Source organism: Podarcis tiliguerta (genome assembly GCF_965153285.1).
Source record: "Podarcis tiliguerta genome assembly, chromosome: 8".
Lineage (NCBI taxonomy): Eukaryota > Metazoa > Chordata > Lepidosauria > Squamata > Lacertidae > Podarcis > Podarcis tiliguerta.
In genome coordinates this window covers 29,532,146-29,550,822 of record NC_139541.1, presented here as the reverse complement: position 1 = coordinate 29,550,822, position 18,677 = coordinate 29,532,146, and the positions used below count along the sequence as shown (strand labels likewise).

At 43.6% G+C, this 18,677-nt stretch overlaps 1 protein-coding gene across 1 annotated transcript; it reads left to right on the top strand.

Annotated features, from left to right (window-relative positions):
- Positions 1-68: 68 nt before the first annotated feature.
- CCNE1 (cyclin E1) lies at positions 69-17,607 on the top strand. Its single transcript, XM_083451933.1, has 12 exons — positions 69-211; positions 1,034-1,076; positions 1,569-1,659; positions 4,296-4,364; positions 9,513-9,658; positions 9,753-9,888; positions 11,635-11,781; positions 12,989-13,084; positions 14,858-14,992; positions 15,079-15,190; positions 15,285-15,442; positions 17,013-17,607. The coding sequence occupies exons 2-12, from the start codon at positions 1,063-1,065 to the stop codon at positions 17,133-17,135; spliced, it is 1,227 nt and encodes a 408-aa protein (XP_083308059.1). The 5' UTR covers positions 69-211; positions 1,034-1,062; the 3' UTR covers positions 17,136-17,607.
- The last annotated feature ends 1,070 nt before the right edge of the window (positions 17,608-18,677 follow it).

Below are 18,677 nucleotides of genomic sequence, written 5' to 3'. Positions count from 1 at the left end.
CGCGGCCTGGGCCCGCCCTGTGCGCGCAGAGAAAAGGCCGCGCTGGCCTGACACGGGGGCCGGCGCGCCGTGAGGAGGCGAGAGGACGGCGGCAGCAGCAGCAGCAGCAGCAGCAGCGAGGAGGAGCCCGCCTTCCTGTATCCCGCCGGCCCGCCCACGAAGCCGCCAGCCACACTGCCAACGCCGGCCGGCTGGCCGACCTCTGCTCCTGGTAAAGTGGGGGGAGGAAAGAGGAGCCCCTCACCCTTGCCCACAGTTGGGGGATCCGGATTCAGAGGGGTTTCCCAGGCATTTCTCCAGGGACACTGGGGGGGGGGGTTGAAATGACAGCCTCTCCTTCTACTCTCGTGCACCTTGAAATGAGGCGAGAGGGGTGCATTTTCTCTCCATTCTTGCATTTTCTTTGTCTTGGGGTGTGCTTTTTTTGGGGGGGGATTAACCCCCGTTATAAATATGGGGTGGGGGGAGTTAGCGTGTTGCCTTGTATGTAGGTGGTTATTTTGTTTATATTATTTTGTATTTATTGGTTTTTTTGGGGGGGGGTATTGAGAGGTGGCTGGGTCAAGTTTTCCCTTAATTGCTTTCACATGGAGTAACTTGGGTGGGTGCAGCTAATAGGGTGTTAAGAGGGACAGCCCCTTTTTCCCTACCCGGTGCCTCTCTTTCTGGGTGAAAAGACACATGCACACTCCCCAATGAAACTTACCAAAATGTGGGTTTGCATGTAGTTTCTTAATCCCCCAGATGTGCAACTGTTTCATCTCCATGCTGTTGCTGCAGAAAGCTTATTTGGGCCTGCAACATTTTTTGGAGGCTTTTCTGTTCCTTTTTTGTGTTTGAGATGCATATCAATGCTTTTTCTCTCTTGCCTTTCTAAGCCTTTATCAATCCTAAATTTTCATCCTTTTTTCCTATACATATTCCTCCATCTTACCTTTTTTCTTTAAAAGTAAGCCACACTAACTGAGATATTTATATGAACTGAAAGTGTTTGCAGATTCATCACTGCAGTTCTCTCTTTTCAACCCCCCAGGGTTGAAGTCTTGATCTCTCCAGACCACTATGTCCAAATCCAGGTGAGTTGTATTCCCCTCTGTAGTCTAGGGGTTCCCAAACTGCAGGCCATGGAGCGCTTCGTTTAGGTGGTCCTTGGCATGTCTGTTAAAATGCAATTTAAAATCACGTAGCACCTAGCTCACTGCTTTACAGTTGCTGTAACAGGCAGAAAAATTCGGGTCTAGGCCACCAGCAATTTCCAAGTGGTCTGGGGAATGAAAAGAGTTTGGGAACCACTGCTCTAACCTTTAGCAAGGCCTGTTTTAAAGGCAGCTTGTAGACCTGGAATGCCCCCTTGCAAATCCTGTTTCAGGAGGAACTTGTAAGCCTGGAACTCCCTGTATAGCAAATACAAAAGAAACTCTCAACACCATGTATGAACAAGCATAACACCATGTATGAACAAGTGGGTGAAAGGGTGCACTCATGTGCACTTCATAAATGTTTTCTTCAGTGAAAACATGTTTTTATAATGCATGGCATGATAGGACTGAATCTTCCACTCTCTGCAGTGATCGCAAGGACAAGAACACTCCCACTGAAGATGAAGCTCCCACCGACTTCACTGTTCGAACCCGCAAGAGAAAAGCTGATGTCGCCACAGTAAGTGCCTGTATTTGTGGGGGAACAACTCCAGTCATCGAAGAGCACTGCCCAAATCAGATCATGTAACTAGCAACTGTATCCGTTTGAAAGGAAAAACAGTGTTATGACTCACACTCACCCAAAACCTTTTTCATGACATTATCTACTCCTGAAGATAGGATTAGCATACCAGTCAGTTGATTGCCTATTTCAGTTTGGTTAAATAGTCTGTAAAGCAAAGAATGTCACTCTGCATGGTAAGTCCCAGGCAGGTTAGGAGCAAAGGAAGCTGCCTTATCCTTTTTAAAAAAATATTTTTTATTAATTTTTAGCATACAAAAAGTTTAAAGACATACCACACAAATTATTATACATATGCCCTTGTTTGGACTTCCTTCAGCATCTCTGATAGCCTTCCGTCTTGATTATTTCTCCTGCTATTCTTAACTTAATATTGCCTTTACATTTTCTAGCAAATCATTTCTCCCTTTCCATTTTTACAATATTTCTTAAATTACTCCTCACAGAACTTCTTGTAGTCCTGCAAACGTAATCTGATCATCACAAATACTTTTCAGATACTCAGTAAATTTAGTCCAGGCTTCGGTAAACCTTTGGTCCTGCCGGTCTTGGATCCTTCCTGTTAGCTTATCTAATGCTGTGTAGTCCATCAATTTCATCCTCCATTCTTCTAATGTTGGTAGTTCTTCTTGCTTCCGTTTTTGGGCCAATAATATTCTTGCTGCCTTATCCTGAGGCTGATTTGCTCACCATAGTAAGCCAAGCTGTGGCTTACAAAGCCCACACAAACAGGCGTGTTCTCAAAGAGTCCTTTTTACTGCTGCACCACACTGTGCTAAGCCAAGGTTTCGTTTAGCATGTTTTCCTGACTGGGGACTTGCAGCCGTACTCTCTTTTCACTAACCACACAATGTAGCTAAAGATTGATTGTAGAGTCTTACTAAGCCATAACTTCATTGACCATGTTACACGAACCAGGTCTGTGTCAGACTACTGGTCCATTTAGCTCAGTGGCTTTCAGTGGTTTAGACAGAACATGCCCCCAGGTCTACCTGGAGATGTCAGGATTGAACCTGCATGAAATGCATGTACTCTACTACAGAACATATATTCTCCTATGGGCCATCTCCTAATAACAGCAGGTATCTCTGAACAGGTACACAAACAGTTGTTTGGGGCAAGGGCCGCTGCCCAGCACCACCTACGGCTCCATCTTTCTGGCTGCAAGAACCAGGAAGTACCCTCTCCACATCAAGTCATTTGCTCTGAGAAGAGTTGAACACTAGTTTGGAAACTTAGTAACTTCTAAAAACTTCCTTGTTTCATAATGGTGGTTATTTTTATTTTATTTCATTGTAGCTAGCAAAAGTATCAAGCACAGTGATAAAAGTATCTATTTTCATTCTTAATGCATTCAAAATACTTGACTGTTACTCGACTGATTAGCTGCTCAATTCTCATTTGAGTGATTCTATGCTCAATCCCATCTAAATAAATCCCTTGCCTAACTTTCAGTAGAAAATTGAATTGCTGACTTTTAGCAAGCACACTGCCCCCCCCCCCACGCCACTTCCACATAAGTAAAAGGGTTGCAATGTGCATGGTGGAAACTACGAATTCCTTAAGGTTTTTCCATTTACACTTAGGTTTAACCTTGACTAAAGGCAAAAGGCAAAACATAATTATGTAGATATGTGCTAGCTGGTAGATCTTGGTGGATTCTATATTCGCAGAATAGATGGTAGTACAGTGGTACCTCGGTTTAAGAACTTAATTTGTTCTGGAGGTCCATTCTTAACCTGAAACTGTTCTTAACCTGAAGTACCACTTTAGATAATGGGGCCTCCTGCTGCTGCTGCACTGCCGGAGCATGATTTCTGTTCTGATCCTGAACAAAGTTCTTAACCTGAGGTACTATTTCTGGGTTAGCGGAGTCTGTAACCTGAAACGTCTGTAACCCGAGGTACCACTGTACATTTGTGCTCATGTAACCATATCCAAAATGAGTAGTGAAACCCATGTGAACAGCCATCGCATATGTAAAGCCTGCATTTTAACTTCCTTGTTATGATAGCTAATGTTCATGAACTGCCTTAAGACTATAGCATAGGGCAGGGGTCTGCAACCCGCGGCTCCGGAGCCACATGTGGCTCTTTTACACCTTTGCCGCGGCTCCGGGGCGGATACTAGCGAGGGGAGGAGGTGCATTGTGCGCCCCGACACTCCCCACTGTGGTGGGCACTGTACTGGCTGTGACATCGCATGGGGGCGGTGCGTGCGTTAGTCACGCACCGTCCTGACGTCACCTTCCCGCCCGCTGTCAGATCGCGGCTCCAGAGATATATTTGTTTTAAATGTCACAATGGTTTTGTGGCTCCCAGTTTTTTTTCTTCGGAAACGGGTCCCAGTGGCTCTTTTTGTCTTAAAGGTTGCAGACCGCTGGCATAGGGAGACCTCGGCTGAATCGGGCCAAAAGCCCATCTAGTCACTGTTCTTGCAGTGGCCAACCAGATGCCTATGGAAAGCTCACAAGCAGGGCCAGAGTCATATAATCCCAGAGCCACTTCTCTCTATTCACCCCGCCCCCTGTTTACTGCAGACTGGTAAACCTCACTTCATTCTTTTCCATGTAGTTTTTACAGGATCCAGATGAAGAAGTTGCCAAAACAGAAATGACCAAGAAGAAACAGAATGAGAGCCAGGTAATTCCTTGGGCGTTGGACTGGTATTCAGTGATACTGTTTTAATTTGTATAGCTCTGTTGGGTCCTAAAGCATTAAGCCAGGTGTGGAGAACCTATGGACCTCCAGTTCTTGCTGGGCTTCCATCAAAACTGATCACTGGCCATGCTGGTTGAGGCATGATGGGAGTTTGAGTCCAGCAACATCTGGATGGTCACAGGTTCCCCATCCTTGCATCACATCTATAAGTCTTAGAGGATATGATCAGTTCCAACTCTCTCAAGTTCCCAGGCACAGAGGCATATTTGCTGTTATTTGTCCCATGTACCTGTGGTAGGATAAAATAGGGACTGTGAAGTTGTTGGAAATTCTCACTTTTCAGGGTTTCAGCTTCTGCCCAGAGCCTGTAGATCTTCATTTCTGAGCAGTGAGAGGTGGGAGATGCTGCCTACATCCGATGCATATTCACTCGAACACTAAGGCATCATGCCATGAATAGGGTGCCTTTTCATACGCTTCAAATACAGTATTTTTAGACTATGTTTTCCCCAGTAATACGTTTAACCAAACTGAAATAAACACAATGGGTTACATTCAACTAAATCCTAATCAGAGGAAACCCTTGAAATTAATGAACCTAAGTGTGTAATGCCCATTAACTTCAATGGGTCCACTCAGAGTAGGACTAATGTTGAATATCACCCATTGTCCAGGCTTTTCCATTGGAAGAGGACAGGCTGTTGCCAAGTAAATGTAACCCCGTAGAACCCAGTAGGTGGCATGTCCCTATCTTTAAGCTGTGAAATGTTGGAAGGGTGCAATAAATTGCAAGTGTTTTGAGTTCTGGTATTGATGTCTTAGCTCAGCTTTACCTATGAATGTACTAATTGCTCTTATTCAAGCCACAGTCTTAATTAGAAGGTTCGAGACAAAATTTGTGAATTCTCGTATCACTAGATGCCCTGGACTCCCAGATTTGTCAGTGAGCAGTAGGGTCCCTTGAAAAGGAAACCAAAAATATTTAGGCTTTGCATCTTTTTTAGAAAAAGTCCCACTTTTCATTTCCATCTCTTTGCTATGCACAGATACATAGGACTATGAAGAGCTCCATTTTTGTTGAAATGAGCCTGCATAATCTTTGTGTACAGAGATGAAATTGGCTGGAGCTGAAAAGAATGCATCAGCTTCCTTTGTCTATTGTGACAGTTTTCAGGGTGGTAGTTAAACTGCGGAAAGAGCGATCAGGAAATGTTGCTGCTTTTTTTTTTTTTTTTTTGCTTTTTTTTTTGTCCACAGGCTAATCCAAAATGTGGTACACCTTCCCAGTTAAGGCAGCTGGAGATCTAGAGGCTAATGCTACCATAGCAGATGGGCTTTGTTTGCTGTGGACTCTGCTTCCTACAACTCCCTATTCCAGTTGTTGGTCAGCCTGTTTAGCATTCACTTTCTGGACCTTTCCCTATGAGCAGGGAGTTTCTTTCCCTTTTGTCATCATAGGGAAGATACAATATTAACCAATCAGGTTTGACCAGGGAGGGTTAACTGGCTTTCACCACACTGTCTGGTCTTTTTTCCCATTTTGCAGAGGTGAGATCCATCAACTGACCTGGCAAAGTTTTGATGGAAATAAGTGACCAACTTGTTTCTTAAGATTCCTTAAATACTAAATTTAAGTTTACAAATCAAACCATGCATATTTCTAAAAGAAGATGGTTGAGAAAACATGATGTCTAATTAGGTCCACTACTCATAACTAGATCATGGCTCCTTCATGAGTGCTTTTGTGGTTGCTAACCCAATTATGCCACATCACAGTAGGGCTGTGTGATAAATCGCCATATTGTTGAACATAAACAAAGAACTGGAAAGCGCTTCTTCTCTCACACTCACCCCAACCGGTGGAAAAACAGAGGGGGAAGAGTTATTATTTTCTGGTGGTGTTTATGTTGTTGGTTCGCCCTAAGTAACTTTCCGCTATATAAAAAAGGAAAGTTATTTATTTATTTATTTAAATGAGACTGGTGGGATGAGGACCCTTCGGGGTGGGTAATGGAGAGAAGAAGATTTAGCTGGTTGCCTTATGCTGAAATGGGAGGTTGGATACTATGTGAGATTGATGGGGAGGGTGTTTTTCGGTAAGCAGGGCAAGCAAACGCGTGTCTACTCACAAGCAAGCCCTACTGAATTCAATGGCCCTCCACCGTCATACGGAGCCGTGTCAAAGCCTTCGGCTGCTGCAGGGAAGCACGGTGCACCCTCCACCCCCATGAGGAGGCATGGCAAGGCCCTATGCTGCGAGGAACGCAGCAGGGAGGTATGGCAGGACTCTCTGCCACCATGGGGAGGTGTAGCAAAGCCCTTTGCTGCTGCAGGGAAGTGCAGTACACCCTCCGCTGCCATGGAGAGGTATGGCAGGAATTTCCGCCACTGCGGGGAGGCGGAAGGCCCTCTGGTGCTGCAGGGAACCGTGGCACATCCTCTGCCACCGCAGGGAGATATGGCGGGGCCCTCTGCCGCTGCAGGGAGGCATGGCAAGGCCATCTGCTGCTGTGGGGAAGTGCAGTCTCCGCTACCATGGAGAGATACGGCAGGACCCTCTGCCGCTGCAGGGAGGCGCAACTAAGCCCTCTGCTACTGCAGATATATATAGAGATATTGTAATACTTAACTGGTGAGATATCGTGATTTTGAAAACCAGATCTCTCCCAGCCCTTCATCACAGTGTGTTTAATAGCCCTAGACACAGCTGCATAAGTTACTTCTTGGTATGAATTGGTTTCTGTCACTAATGAGAATGGATCTTTTATCAACACCATATACCCAGCTATTGGAAAAACAAGAGAAGCTTAAAAAAAAAAAGAAATCCAGTGAATTATGACTTGAAATATGCTTGACTGTTCCATTGACTGGATGGTCAGTCCCACTTAAAGTGTGCAGAGTTCATTGGTACTATCAGCCTAACATAAAGCTAGAGCTTTTAATTGCAACACAGCTCCCTTTTTACATTAAGAAAGCGTGGTTATATTGCCCAGTTGGCAAAAGCAGATTTTTTCAGCATGTGGTTCTCAAGACGATTGTGCCATAGCTAAAAATGCTCGCTATTTCTCAAACTAGCCCTCTTTCTTTTAACTCATGCGCAGGTAGCTTGACTAAGAAGCAGCTTGTGATAAATTGTGGTATGTTAGCTGAAATCAACATAGTTTTTATGGGCCTATGCAGGTAAGCTGAGATAGAAAAAGAGCTGTAATTTTGTTCCCTTCAACATGGTTTTTCACCTGCTGAATACCAGTTATCTTGTTTTGTCCCCATACTCTTACCTGGTGATGGTGCTTTTTGTAGAAGTGATATATTACTTTGCACCTTCATTTGAGCAGGAGATGATAAAGAAACTCTTCTTGCTTTCCAAAGATGGGAAAAAATCAAAGAGCAGTGCTTTGTGTGCTGTGATTGCTGCAGAACTAGCCATTTTGTTTCTTTGGCACTTGCTGTGTTGTGAGACCTGGTACTTTCAGAATAAGGAAGGAATGTGTTCATCTCCCAACCTAAGTAGGACAAAGAATAATTTAGAGCTGATTTGCGAAAATGGACAATGTTTAAAACAGGTATGGGGATCCCTTGCCCCTAAGAAGTAACATACACTTACTTGTGGCTTTCTTCTCAAAAGGCTTTGAGACAGTGAGAGCTGTACCCACAAGGTTTTGCTTATGCTGTACTGTTGTAGTGTAGGTTTTGGATGTGAATGCAGATTCTAGGTTGCTAAATGACTTCTAAGCATTAGGCATCTAGCCTTGTTCCAAGCTGCCTTCTGGGTTTGTTGCTTCCTGCCAGCCATATGTCCACTGTAACTTCAGTATAGATGATTTAGGGGCATAAATGTCAAACAAACATGTTGAGGAGGAGAAAGCAAAGCAAGGAGCAAGAGGAGGAAAGCAGCACAACTTTCTGAAGGAATTTCTTGTGGGCCCAGGTCAGAATACAGATGGAACTTTTGCTGGATATAGTACCATTCTGCTTCATCTGACATCCTTTGGGTTTTTGCTCGAAACCTAATTGATACATATAGAGTCCAGAAACACGGTCTGGTAAAGATGTTGGTTTCATGTTGAGTCACCATTTACGTTCATCCCAGTGGTGACTTTCAGTGATCTAGTTATAACAGACCAGCAGTTTTGAGCTGTTTTTCATGTAAGCCCTTGCACATGCAATTTTCGCTATGATTAAACAGAGAGCTGTGGTTTTTAAAGGTGTTAAAGAAGAGGCAACTGTTCAGAAAAGTTGAGTTGTGTGTGTGTGTAAAAGAATTTTGAAGCCTAGAAATCACTTTGGGGGTTTGGAGTAAAGTGTTCCGGTGCGCTGCTAATGCAACCCTTTCTGCAAAATATCTGCAACATCAGTTATCAGCTTGAAGATTCCATATACTGCTGGGAGTTTGTATTCCTTCCCTTGTACATAGCTAACATACTTCAGTTTCTCCTTGATGCGCTAGTTTCACATGAGTATAATTTTCCAAAGCATACAATTCCAGAATGGGAGGAATGCTGCGTGTGCCAATTTGCGTTTGGCATCCAAAGTTTTCTGTTAAAATTAGTTGTATTGCAATCCCAAAACAGCTAAATTCATACACTTTTAGTTATTCTTGTGCATGCATTGCGGGGGCAACAACCTTTTTTGTTTTTTAAAAAGCAGCCAGCATTGTTTTTCTTTTTGTGTTCATTACCACAGGAACTCAGAGAAAACAGGGTAACTGTTTGGGACTTCCATCTGTTTCCTCCCCACCTGAAGTCCTAATCCCTCTGTTTCTTGATTTCTACTATCAAGGATATTGCCATCAGGTGGAAAATAAACAGATGGGATTCTGAAACTGAAAGCCTGTTTTCCTTCATGCAGAATATTTTTGTGCCTGGCAGAGCAAGTGCAGTGTCACAAGTGCTCTTTTAAAAAGACCGCTTGCTGAGTTGGTGACCATTTGTCTCTTCTCTTGAAGCAACAATAGCTTTTTTCAGAGGCGAACGTATGAAAGGTAAATTGCCATATATTCGAGCGCGGTGACTAAAAACACTTGCCTTTTAACTCTTTCTGAATTTGTTGTGGGGAGGACTAATCAACTGTTCAATGAACTTTATAACTGTGAGATTTAATGGCTCCCCCTTTTTATTTTTTCTTCAATAGCCTTTTTCAAACTATGATGTGTGCGCACATCCCCATATGCTGATCCCAACACCAGAGAAAGATGATGAGCTGGGAAGCCCAAACTTCTCTCCTTTCATGCACCAAAGCCTTGCTTCATCTAGAGATTCGCCGTTGCCTGTTTTGGGGTAATTTTTCCTAATTTCATGGCCTCCTGTTCCATTATCGCCTGTTACACTTTTTCCCCCACATTTACTCTTGTTCTTTCTCTCTCTCCTGCAGCTGGGCAAATAGGGATGAAGTGTGGAAAAACATGATAATAAAAGAACAGGCATATGTAAGGGATAAACTATATCTGCAAAGGCATCCACTCTTGCAACCTAAAATGCGGGTGATTCTTCTAGACTGGCTAATGGAGGTGAGACTGTCTTCTTATGCTAACATTTGAAACAATGAACACATTGATGTGAGATTGTTATCATAGTCTGTCTGGAGTTTCCTTGGGAGCAAAGGGTGTTTTGGAACTACTACCCTGGTAGTAGGGGAACTTCTTCCTTCAGTCGCTCCTAGTTCTATTCCCAGCATAGGATAGATTGCTGCCCGTCTGATAGAGCTGGTTCAGAATGGACAAGAGATCCAGGTGAGGAATATCAAGAGTTGTTAATAGGGAAGGAAGGTGGCAGGGAGAGTTCAGAGATGGACATGCACACAACAGCTTCAAAAAGGCACTCTGGTAAAAGTGGCTGCTCAGAAGGTTGTTCTCAGAAGCATTGGGATTTTTAGAAAACTAAAGCACTAGGTTGCCATGGGAGATGAAAGGGGACACAGGGGTTGGGACACTTCATAGCAAAGCAGACAGCAGTTGGGTAGCCAGAACAGTGCCCAGGGCTCTCAGTATTGTCAGTCAGTGTGTGCATTTGGGCGTGGTAGGGATTGGATCTCCCAAGCAGGATAAGCCATTTTCATGCCCATACAAGTTCTAGGATGCCCATTTCCATTTCAATGGACGGATCCTGAGGGTAGGTCCTGGCCCCTACAATCAGGCCTCAGTTTTTTAGAGCTGTTTTGCCTTGTACAACAGCCATAGGCAAGGCAAAAAGGAGTCCCCTTCACAAATCATGAATTGACTCTCCTTGTCATAGCCTGGAAGTCAGGCAGTTTTCTTTACAGGAAAACAAATACTCTCTCTGCAAAGACAGTAAAACTTAAGGAAAACATTCTTCTAGTTTCAGCAAATTTTTCTTCATTGTAGGCTTTATGCTTCGGTGAAGAAACAAATGTTTACTGCACTTTGGTTCACTTCTATGTTTCTCTGCCAAAATGTTAGAGAGGGGCAACGAGGGGAAATATTTCCAGGCCCTATCCCATCTTTTTATTGTGGCAAACATTGCTGTATCCTTTCTTCCCTCTAACAGGCGTTTTTCTGCACTCCAGTCCATTTTTTGCATTTATCAGTGCAGGGAGACTTCTTATTTATTTTTGCTGGTGCCACAGGGGCTTCCCTTCAGTTTTCGTGTCATGGGCATTCAGCATGTATTCATACTGTCAGACCAACGCCTCCAAAACAAAGGCCCCAGGGTGCTCCAGATCCTAGGAAAACTTTGTGATGTTCTGGTAGCAAGTAGTTCATTCCATTTGCAGTTACATCTGGCCCAGTACAAAGTGAGGTGGCTGCTGAAGTAAGATTCAATTTCCAGTTAGGTTGGGTTTTCTACTTCTTTTGCAGGGTGGGGAGCAGCATGTGGTCCTTTGCTTGGGGCAGCAAAATGTCTTGAATCAGCTCTGCTTATAGTAAAAATATTTTGGGGCAGCAAAGCATAGCTATGTCATATACTAAATCAGCTCATCTTTAGGAAACACTATACAGTTGTACCTTTGTTCTCGATCGGAATCTATTCCGGAAGTCTGTTCAACTTCCAAAATGTTCAGAAACCAAGGCATGGCTTCCAGTTGACTGCAGGAAGCTTCTGCAGCCAATTGGAAGCCACGTTGGACGTTCGGCTTCAAAAAATAGTTCACAAAACGCTCAGGAGCCAAAATGTTCGAGTTGTTCGAAAACCAAGGTACAACTGTAGTTCCACTGAGCTTCACATTAAGAAGGTCCCTGGTTCATCATGGAGTTATGCAGCTGAGAAGCAGAATGACAGCCTTCTGTCTCCCGCAGGTTTGCGAAGTCTACAAGCTTCATAGGGAGACATTTTATTTGGCACAGGATTTTTTCGATCGGTTCATGGCCACGCAACAGAACATTGTAAAGACACTTCTGCAGCTCATTGGAATTTCATCCTTATTCATAGCCGCAAAGCTTGAGGTAAAACGAGTCTTGCCCTGCAAACCTAAATGCAATTTCTGTGGTGCAATCTTCGCTTAACATGGTGAGACTTGCTTTCAAGTAAATACGCATAGGATCACACTCTTAAAGTAAGAGAAGCTGGATGTCTATTCTTTTGTGAGCCATCTTTTGATGGAATGCAATCTGGGATTGGAAATGGTTTGGGCTTTGTTGTTCTGCTCCTACAATACTATTTTTATATCAAACATAATCTTTAAGCTTGGAGGAATCATTGGTAGTCTGCAGATGTTGGAGTACTATTCCCATCATCCTTGGTGATGTTGGCTGGGGCTGATGGAAGTTGGAGCACAAAACCTTCTGATTGAAACAGCTGGGGAAAGCTGCCTTAAGAGGTTAACACATCTGTTTTAAAGCATGGGTTACTTTAGTAACAATCCATGTTATCAGTAGTACATTCTGCCTCCTTCCAGTCCAGTCCTGATCTCTGGTCTAAATCCTATAGTGAAATGCCACATTTAAACATTTTTACTCTTCCAAGAATTATTTACGTTTTATGGTACTTGTAGGTTGCCTCTCTGCCTGAAAGCACCCAAGCTACTATTTAACATTAATAACTAAAATGGGTGTGTGTGTGTGTGCGCGTGTTCATCATTAAAGTTCAATAAAACCAAATTGAAGTTACCTTTCACTTGCCTCACTGTTTTAAGATGAATCAGACACACACCAGTGACATTGACATACTGGCAGATGTGTGATAAGCCTTAAGCACTTTTTTTGTAGAAGACATCTTTGTAAATTTGATAAGAACACCAACTCTTGTGTACAAATCCTGGTTCCTCAAAGTCCTTCTTTGTATTTCCTTCCCCGCTGTAGCTTGTAATATCATAGAAATGAACAGATATGGGGCTGCAAACTGCAGGAAGAGAGCACGGCTGTGTTTTCACACACATTTCAAAGTAAAAGGCTCTGTCACCTGCCGCCTTGGCCATTTTGATTGAAGAGGCTATGATCCTTGATAGATCTTGTGCTCTTAACAGCAGCTATAAAGTTGCTATTACATTTGCTGCTGGGCCTAATTGATCTGAGCTCAGGAAGTATCCCTGTACATCAGAATAGTGCTGTTACCCCCCAAAATTAGGCATTGATAGCTGTCAGTGTATGGAACCATCTGGCTTTGCCATTTACCACTGTTGACAATGCATTGACAATGTCTTCCATGTTTCAGGAAATCTATCCTCCAAAGTTGCAGCAGTTTGCATATGTTACAGATGGGGCTTGTACTGAAGAAGAAATTCTTAGTATGGAACTCATCATTATGAAGGTAAATGTGATTCTCTCTGTGTGTGTTTGGAATGGATTGTAGGGAAAATTGCATTCTGCTTTTTTTAAAGTCGCAGCCTCGGTACCTTGAGCAAAGCCTTTCCCAAGTCACTCAGTGCAATCAGCCATGGTGAAAGGCAGCATTTTTTGTTGCTGAAAGCATGTTAATCAGTGGCATGTCTGTCTTTCAGTTCTTTATCTTCCATTATCAGTGATTCTTTTATAGCTGTGTAGATAGAAATCTCCTGTCCATTTTGAGACATCTGAAACAGCTTGGCTCAGCATGAAAGACTGCTGGTGCATTTTGACATAGAGTAGTACATTTTGTAAGTCCATGGTGAAAGTGACCCAAATTCCATCTGTGTACTAAGTAACTTGCAATATGTTCTTGTTAGTAGTAGTAGTACTTACAAGTAGATGTAAGTGCAACCTCAGGGTAATAATGCATGGGATTTCTTTCTCTTTCTAACCCAGCCCTCTCTCTAATCATTGTAACAGCCCAGTGTAAGGTTAATCCAAGAGTGCCTGGCACAAAGTCACCTGGGAAAGTTCATAGTTGAGTAGGGATTTTAACTCCAGTCGCCTTGGGCAAAGACCCTATCCTACAGCACACTGGCTCTCGTATTTATTTTTTTATAAGTGTGTACAGTGGTACCTCGGTTTACAAACTTAATCCGTTCCGGAAGTCTGTTCTTAAATCAAAACCGTTCTTAAACCGAGGCGCGCTTTCCCTAATGAGGCCTCCCGCCGCTGGTGCCCTTCCACCGTTTGGATTCCATTCTTAGACCGAAGTAAAGTTCGCAAACCAGGACACTACTTCCGGTTTTGCAGAGTTCGTAAATCGAATTGTTCGTAAACAGGACTATCTTTAACTGAGGTACCACTGTATATGAATGTGCAGCGTGGCAGCAGGATTGCACTTGCCACGTGTACATTCTGGATTAGGCCAAAGGTCCAGTATTCTCACACTGGTCATCAGGTTCCCAAAGGAAGCCCGCAAGCAGGACTCAAGTGCAACAAGACTCTTAATTCATATCTGCCCAAGTGGGTTTAACTATATGTTGTGTGAAGAAGTACTCCAGAGATGCTCTGCCTCTGCACTCTGATGTAAAAGTGAATGTCGGATAGAAGAGTTTGGATTTGATATCCCGCTTTATCACTACCCGAAGGAGTCTCAAAGCGGCTCACATTCTCCTTTCCCTTCCTCCCCCACAACAAACACTCTGTGAGGTGAGTGGGGCTGAGAGACTTCAGAGAAGTGTGACTAGCCCAAGGTCACCCAGCAGCTGCATGTGGAGGAGCAGAGACGTGAACCCGGTTCACCAGATTACGAGTCTACCACTCTTAACCACTACACCGCACTGGCTCTCTACATTGCAGGGGGTTGGACTTGGGAATCCCTTCTGACTGTGATTCTATGCTAAGCATAATTGTAGCATCAGTGCATTGGAATGAATGCATATGTGTCTCTTGTGCGTACTACCATTAGTATGTGGAATCAAGGCCTGATCTGCTCCTCTGTTACATGTTTGGCATAGACTCTTGCCCCATAGGTTATTTATTTAGTCTCCATGTCGGTACCCACGAAGGAGAGAGCTTTCTAGGCTTGCTGTGATGAGCCCCATTGCGGTTTTGTATCAAAGCTGTTACAAAAGTTGACGACTGTTGTCAGTCCGTGACCACATTCAGTTGTATTTGCAAAGAAGAGCAGGCAAACACCCTGTGGGTGCTAAGGAAACTGACTTTGCCTCCTGACATGCATGCTCTCTTCTAGGCGCTCAATTGGAATCTGAGTCCCCTCACGGTTGTGTCCTGGCTAAACATATACATGCAGGTCGCTTATCTAAATGAAATCTGTGAGATGCTGCTACCGCAATACCCCCAGGAGATATTTGTGCAGATAGCTGAGGTAAGGACGAATTCTGCCCTTAAACATTTCACCCGCCACATTCGTTAGAAACGTTTCCTTTCAAGCTCTCTGTCCCCTCTCTCCAGCTTTTGGATCTCTGCGTGCTGGATGTTGGCTGTTTGGACTACTCCTATGGCGCTTTAGCTGCTTCTGCATTATATCACTTCTCCTCTTGTGAGCTGATGCAGAAGGTTTCGGGTAAGCTGCGTTTTAACGAAAGAGGAGAAATCCAGCGGTTCTAAGTCAAGCAGAGGCATGACTTACAAAGGCGGGTGTCTTCTTGATTTTCTAGGTTATCAATTATGGGAAATACAGGACTGTGTGAAGTGGATGGTTCCCTTTGCTGTGGCCATCAAGGAAGTGGGGAGCTCGCCGCTCAAACACTTCAGAGGCGTTCCTTTGGAAGATTTGCACAATATACAGATGCACATTAACACCTTTAACTTGCTGGTAAGTGTTCTCATAGATACATCTTAGTGGCCAAAGGCCTCCTTGCTTTTGTAAGGTAATGGTAAAGGGACCCCTGACTGTTAAGTCCAGTCGCAGATGACTCGGGTTGCGGCGTTCATCTCGCTTTACTGGCCGAGGGAGCCGGCGTACAGCTTCCGGGTCATGTGGCCACCACGACTAAGCCACTTCTGGTGAACCAGAGCAGTGCACGGAAATGCCGTTTACCTTCCCACTGGAGCGGAACCTATTTATCTACTTGCACTTTGACGTGCTTTCGAACTGCTATGTTGGCAGGAGCTGGGACCGAGCAACGGGAGCTCACCCCGTCGCGGGGATTCAAACTGCTGACCTTCTGATCGGCAAGTCCTAGGCTCAGTGGTTTAGACCACAGCGGCACACTTTGCTTTCGTAGACCATGAGAATAAAAGGTGAAATTTGTGTGTGTGAGAGAGAGAAGGTTGTATTCAACTAATTCAACTAATTTTTGAGTCGGCCCAGTGAAATTAATAGACCCAAATTAGTCCCGGCGATTAATTTCACTGGGTGTAACTCATGAGTAAAAGTTAGTTGAATGCAACACTGAATGTTCAGAAACTCCCTCAAAAGTGTTAAATGCAAGAGGACAGCAGTGTGGCATGGTGGGTACCTTCCCAACCCCTAGCCCTCAAGCATATACAGCTGGGCTGTGATGAAGTGAGGCCTGGAAAGTCTCATCACTTCATCTCTCCCTGTTTGTCTACATCAGGTGTGAGGAACCTTTAGCCCCTCTTGGTGAACTACAGCTGCCAACATTCCTGGCCATTGGCCATGCTTGCTAGGGCATATGGGAGCTGTTGTTCAGCAATATCTGGAGGGCCAAAGGTCCCCCACTCCTGGTCTGAAGTGTTGGACTTAAACCTGAGAGACTGACTTTGAAAACAGACTTGATCTGTGTGATTTAGTGATTAGATCAGGAGAGCATATTTAAAATTTAATTCCATTTTTGAATCTCTCTGAATCGTCTCAAAGCGATAAGCAGTAACATCAACAATAAAAACAATTTAATATATAAAAACCATTCAGAGCCTGTGCAGATGCAGGAAGCTTTGCAATCCTGTCCCATTAGCCTATGTAACTTAGAACCTAATGACTTGCCTTTCCGGTTAACGGGAAAGGGTTGTAAAGCACGCTTGCCAGTTTTGCAACTTAAATCGCATTCCCGATGCAGCAAATGTTAGTGATTTCTGGAAATAATGTTTGAGCTGTAGCAACAGGGAGTAATATTCCCTCATTGTAATGTTGAATTCTTAAGCCTGCTCACATACAGATTTGACTTTTCATAACTAATTCTCAGTTTTGTGCTGGAATGCCCACCACATATATATGTATGTTTGGGGTCCTTCTCATGTATTTTAAAGTTGTAAGTACACAAACACATAGACTAGGTCTCTGTGTCCAGATGCAGCTTTCTGTATATTTTCCTCTCTGAGTATGTGTCATGAGTTTGCTCTTGAAACCTAAAAACAACACAAGGATTCTGGACACATGAATGAGCAGTCGATCATTCACTCTCAGCGTTCTTCTTTTCTAGGACAAAGTTCAAGAAAAACAAGCTGCGTTGGCCAAGAAGAGGAGGAGTTCTCCTCTACCCCTGGGTGTCCTCACCCCACCTCAGAGCAGTAAGAAATTGTCTCTGACACCCAAACAGCTGTAACCTTTTCACAAGCTACTCAACCTGAAGACCTCTTGGCCAAAATGCCTTTATAATTCTTGATTCTTTACTGTGAGATGCTGCCAATGACTTACCCAAATGTCTTATGTATTCTAAAGAGGAAAGTCTTCACTTTTTTATGATGGAGGAAACCTGCATTATTTTTATTGGACACTTTGATTTTTAAATGAACTGATGGGGTACGCCAGCCACCCAAAAACAACAAGCATTTGCTTGGATTGCTGCTAAGGAGGGCGATACTCGTTGTGCTGACTCGAAAAGGGGGTGGGAAGAGAAAAAGGGGTTCTGCCTTCTGCACTTCTGGGGCATTAACCATACTCTGGATTTTGCTAGCTGTGGATGGCAAGCTCCTTCTCAGACCTTCCTAGTTTACAACTTGATCCTTTTTTAACTAAACACTTTGTATAAATGGTCTTATGTGTCTTAATTTTTAAATAAAATGCTATCAGCTGCGTCCTATGCAGTCGTGGTTTTATATGTCATAACTCTGGAAGGTGAAAGACAGCTAAAACTTTTATTTCCAATTACAGTTAAGGAAAATACTGGGTGCTGTCATTGTACGTACTTCCGTACAGAATTCAAGAAGGTTGTAGGTTTCTCCCATTCACAGCTAAATAGCAGCTCTAGGGGAGGGGAATGTTTGGATCAGGGCTGTGATGGAGAATTAGACTCTCCCTGCAACACACTGCCCCCATCCATATTGGTTGGGGGCCTGGCCTATTTTTTTTAATCTCAGATATCTTTTGGCAATCTGTGTTTTGGTGATGCCCTGGAGGTTATGATGAAGAAAACATGCGTTTTCCTAATTCAGACAGCTTTTTGAAACAGTAGAAGGTCTATCCTGTTTGTGTCTTACGAATATCAGACTTTCAGAAGTCGGCTGTAAATTGGACAGTAACAGAATGAGTGTAAATATCAACTTTGATGGTGTAAAGCTGACAGCTTGATTGTTTTGTTATAGATTAGTAGCAGCTATGCATTCGAAAGACTGGTCTTGCATTATCCTTGGATTCATATCTGATTAGATTCAAATCTATTAGGCTGTAGTGCAGAAGATGCTGCCATAATTGACAGTGGCTTCTTTTTGGGAAGGGCAGGGGGAGGTGTTTACACATCCCTAATTTAACTCAAATGACTCCAAGGCATTGAATTACTTCTTGGTGCTCCAGAAACAGGCCACTCGCCCTTCAAATTTTATTGGACAGTAATATTTATTTATGTCATAAAATGTATACCGATTGAGTGTGAAAAAGACAAAACGAAAGTGGTTGACAAAAAGAATAATATCATAATGTTGTCGTTTAAAACAACTATTTAAAACAATGGGTTGTGTCTGGCCGTTAACCCGAAGGTTGGTGGTTTGAGCCCACCCAGGGACGGCTGTAGGCAAGGCCTTGGACTAGATAACCCATGGGGTCCCTTCCAACTCTATGATCCTATGGAAAACTGATTTAATAGTTGATTTGGTATCTTCCTCTCCAAAGAAGGCAGCCTCATAGCCCCAACCAGCACCCTGGTCTGAGC